The 4,870-nt window shown below is 34.0% G+C and overlaps 1 protein-coding gene across 1 annotated transcript in view; it reads right to left on the reverse strand.

Annotated features, from left to right (window-relative positions):
• Window positions 1–361: 361 nt before the first annotated feature.
• Window positions 362–4,870, reverse strand: part of LOC107441793 (uncharacterized) — a 52,770-nt gene continuing 48,261 nt past the window's right edge. Inside the window, exons 13-14 of the mRNA XM_071185817.1 lie at window positions 2,781–2,869; window positions 362–769 (exon numbers count right to left, since the gene is read on the reverse strand). Of these exons, the coding sequence (XP_071041918.1) occupies window positions 442–769; window positions 2,781–2,869 (417 nt within the window). The 3' untranslated portion in view covers window positions 362–441. The remainder of the gene's footprint in view (window positions 770–2,780; window positions 2,870–4,870) is intronic.

Consider the following 4,870-nt stretch of genomic DNA (forward strand, 5'->3'; position numbering starts at 1 on the left):
ATTTAACTTTCGTTCCCACTTTTTAAAATTTACACGACCGCGGGAACCCTGTTGTATCATAAAATTTGTTTGAAATTGTTTAAAAATTTAATCCAATAGTCATTTTTATATGGAGAGTCACCATACGGGGTGAATTACTCTTAGTGTTCAAAAATCGAGCATTTGTTCCTTTTTATATTTTTAGCATCCCCTCAGTACATCTCGTTTCACGTCATGTACTGAACTGACTACTCGCTTGGTTAGTTATAAAAATGGCACATCTAGACCAAATGGCTATAAATCTCTACAAAATTAAATACTTGAAAATGCCCCACGCATCTGAAATTGCAATCTTTTTTGAAGAAAATAAGAGATCAGCAAAACCTAAAAAACATTTTTATAATGAATTTTACAAAGCTTAAACAATACAAAACACTTCATATGAAAACAAAAAAATAACATTCATGCAAATCGAATGGATTGTACGGAAATATCGTTTGCAATGTATAGAGTGTCAAAACGAGAAAGTGGCCACAAGCGATGCCTGAACTCGATGAAGTGCTGCCCATTAACTGCAACCATGTACTTATTCTCAGTGACACGTATTATCATATCGAAATGACAGATACTGTTGAAAGGGAAGGATGCTGAGAGCGTTTCTTCGTCATGCCATGCGTTGTTGGTGCGAGTGTTTCTTACAATTGATTGATTGAAGAAACGGACATCGAAGTGAAAAGCAACATCGGGAGGAGCATATGGTGAAGTACCGGCCTGAAGATTGATTGTGAATCTGTTAAACAAAAATAACACATGTAACATGATACAGCACAGATATAAATATAACCAAAAATGGCAGAAATCGGTAGCTGTTAATGCCACTTGCCTATACAGCAAGGGAATTTAGTAATTTTTTCAGTGGTGCCATCTATGGGCCATGATTTCAACTTCAGTCACATATAAACGTCACAACCCGTTTCACAAGGCGGACCTTTTCACACACTTTTCATCCATCCACAGATCCTAATTTTGACCTGAACCAGAGAATGATCAATCTCCAATTCAGTGCCTTCAGTAGTACTATACTTAGTAATATAACTATAGTTTGTTATAACAATTTGTGACCTGACAGATTTAACGTGCACCAGTCACCATTTAGCAAATCTTCAGCGGCGGGAACCGAACTCACGACCCCTTGGACATAGGCTCAACGCCCTACCAGCCAGGTTATCCCGGTTCTCAAAATAAATATACTCCAGGGCTCGAAAAAACCCGTCCCCGAGGACGGCTTGTTCAACAAATTGACCGCCGAGGACGGGCGGTTTTTCGAACCCTGATATACTCGTTATACCGATAAAAGGAATGTTTATTAAAGTTTTGATAAAAATACAACGATATGACTACACTATTCCCAAATACTGTCATACCTGTCAATTTGACCATTTTATATTTCATTTTATTACCGTCATTGAACAGCCTACCCAATTTTTGGGTATGCGACTACTAATGTTCAACTCCGTAGCCTTGTAATTTTGAACCCAATCCAGAAGACAAGGGAACTCCTGGATCAAGTATTGGGAGAAATTTGCCTTCGTGGAGGACTTTTTGATGAAACTAACCCGCATTTGCGTTACATGGAGAGGAAGACAACGAGAACCTCCCACGGTTAGCCTGACGGCATGTGTTAATAGTTATTATTTAATTCAAGTGACATTAAATATTTCGTCGAAGAATGACAAAGATTCATTAAAAGAAGTATAAACTATAAAACCACTCTTCTTAAAATATTTGCCAATATAATAAGCTACAGACAACGAAACGAAACAAAAATAAAATAGTATTTCTATATTTTAAAAAAATGAATTCTAAGTCAATAACTCAATAACCTATCATACGTCACAACAGCATTAGTTCTAGGTTTATTTTTAAAAAGAATCAATAAGTCAAATACAGATGTGCGGATTGGAGATTAGAAGGCTCGACAGAGATTTTAACTATTTATATTTTAAGCCGTTCATGTTCAATTAATTCTGAGACCTAAGCTTATTCTGGTAACATTATATTTTTGTGTTTCAAACTAGGTTTGTTTTATCAAAACAACGTTTGTTTAAATATACAGCATTTTACGTTTTTAATGGAACCTAGGTTACTTTTTTAATTCAACAAATAACTGTTTTACTTTATTGTCAACCATGAAAGAAATATGTTTGACTTAAAACAAAAAAGAAAAATTACACCAAGTATGCGTCACAGCGGGTCACTGATGAAAGTTTTTTTATAAAATTTAAAGTTTATTTATTGCACGTTAGTGTGTTTATCTTTTTTATTTATATAATCCAATTTCATCTCTCTTAATCCATGAGAGCTACAAGCACATTTATGAAGCATAAAACTCCAAACCGGATCGTCAAATTACTACTTCTATTTTTACGATTTTAGGCTAATATTTTTTGAAAAACTAGTGGGCTGCGCCCCCTGCTCGCCAACCCCCGAAAATTTCTACGCAATCTTATATGGTTATCTCGCTTCGCTCGCTACTAACTTAGGTACATTGCAAATGCACAAAATTCTAAGAATTCAAAACAATCATTCAAATCCATATTAAAAAAAAAAAAATTTTTTTAAAAATTACATCTTAGTAAGAGAATTATATATATTAGATATTATTGAGTGCGCTGCATTGTGCATATCATAATATAGAAATGAGTAGAAACTAAGCAAAAATAAAATTTTGGAAATTACACAGTGTTGATTTCTTTCAATAGTCTGTAAGTATATCATTTGGATTGACTGGTAAAACTTACTTGTTAGGGTTCGTAGTAGGTTTACCACTAATGTATATCATCATGCCTGGTCTTAGGCCTCCACACAAAGGATAAGCATAAGGTATACTCTGTAAAAAAGAAATACACAACCAGTATCATTACATAATTTTCTTTATTCTTGTTTGAAATATTTAAACCTTAGACTTCCTCAATATCAGTTTAAATTTTTGTTGAAGGTCGTATCTCCTAAAAAAAGGCGGGAAACTACTGTTTATCACCTTTGATTAGAAAAATTGGCGACAAGCATTAACTTAGATTCAATAGAGTTCTGAGTTAGTATCCAATAAGTTTTAAAATCGGTACCCCCTGATGTTTATATTTCGAGGGAAATATCTAGTATATATTCAGGGGTCTGTCCAGACATTTTGTGAAAGGTCTGTTTTTGTAAAATTGTGAAAAAAAATTACTCGTAATTTGTGAATATAAAATGAACTTAAAGTCACATTCCTTCAACCAGGGTCCGTTTTTAAGAATTTGGGCAAATAGGGTCCGTTATTTAAACCTTTCCAAGGATTTTTTAAATTGTAAAGACATACAAGATTATGCTCAACATTGTAAAATTATAATTGAAAAATAAACAGCAATTGCTGCTTCTAAATTAGAGTTCTAAAATACATACAGGGTGTCCCAAAACGACCGCATAAACTCAGCACAGCTAGATTCCTCGTTGGGAGTACATAAAAACTGAAGAAGCGTTCCCGCACGATCCGTAATTTACGAGAAAAATACGAAAAACAAAGTATGACATCACTGCCGGTGCAAGAAAAAACACTTTATTGAACATATCAACAGCAGTATACTATGCACAATTTAAAGCAGAATATGAGCGGTGAACGTTTTAAACATTATCGTCTTGAAAGATATGCAAATACTGTTGTTGATATGTCCAATAAAGTGTTTTTTTCTTGNGTTAACGAGGAATTACGCAAAAAAAAAAATAGTTAATGTAAAAAAGAAAATTTTAAAAATATTGCAGTATTCAACATCTTATTTGTGTGAATTCGAATTTTCAGTATTAACCAACATAAAAGGAAAAAAAAGATAGAGATTGTTAAAAGTAGAAGACGATATGAGAGTAGCAATACCGATCCAATATTTATGACCGATCTAATATAAATGAAATTATCCAAAAACATCAAACTTAAATTTCTCATTAAGAGTATTGTTATTAGCTTGTAATTAATCCCTTAATCAGGGGTCTGTCCAGACATTTTGTGAAAGGTCCGTTGTGAATATAAAATGAACTTTAAGTCACATTCTTTCAACCAGGGTCCGCTTTTAAGAATTTGGGCAAATAGGGTCCGTTATTACAAGAAAACATTTCCAAGGATTTTTTAAATTGTAAAGACATACAAGATTATGCTCAACATTGTAAAATTAAAATTGAAAAATAAACAGCAATCGCTGCTTCTAAATTAGAGTTCTAAAATACATACAGGGTGTCCCAAAACGACCGCATACACTCAGCACAGCTAGATTCCTCGTTAGGAGTGCATAAAAACTGTCCAAAGAAGCGTTCCCGTACGATCCGTAATTTACGAGAAAAATACGAAAAACAAAGTATGACGTCACTGCCGGTGCAAGAAAAAACACTTTATTGAACATATGAACAGCAGTATACTATGCACAATTTAAAGCAGAATATGCGCGGTGAACGTTTTAAACATTATCGTCTTGAAAGACATGCAAATACTGTTGTTGATATGTCCAATAAAGTGTTTTTTTCTTGCACCGGCAGTGACGTCATACTTTGTTTTTCGTATTTTTCTCGTAAATTACGGATCGTACGGGAACGCTTCTTTGGACAGTTTTTATGTACTACCAACGAGGAATCTAGCTGTGTAGAGTTTATGCAGTCGTTTTGGGACACCCTGTATAGCAGGGCTCGAAAAAACTCAGAAATTTCACCCGTCCCCGAGGACGGCTTGTCCAACAATGTACCCGTCCTCCTTTGAAACTAACCCGTCGCTTCTAAATAAATAAAAATATAATTTTCTCTTATTTATTACAAACATTTATATAAATTGCACAATGAATTAGTAGTTACTAGGATTACAAATACTAGGATT

This window comes from Parasteatoda tepidariorum, chromosome 9 (assembly GCF_043381705.1).
Source record: "Parasteatoda tepidariorum isolate YZ-2023 chromosome 9, CAS_Ptep_4.0, whole genome shotgun sequence".
Taxonomy (NCBI): domain Eukaryota; kingdom Metazoa; phylum Arthropoda; class Arachnida; order Araneae; family Theridiidae; genus Parasteatoda; species Parasteatoda tepidariorum.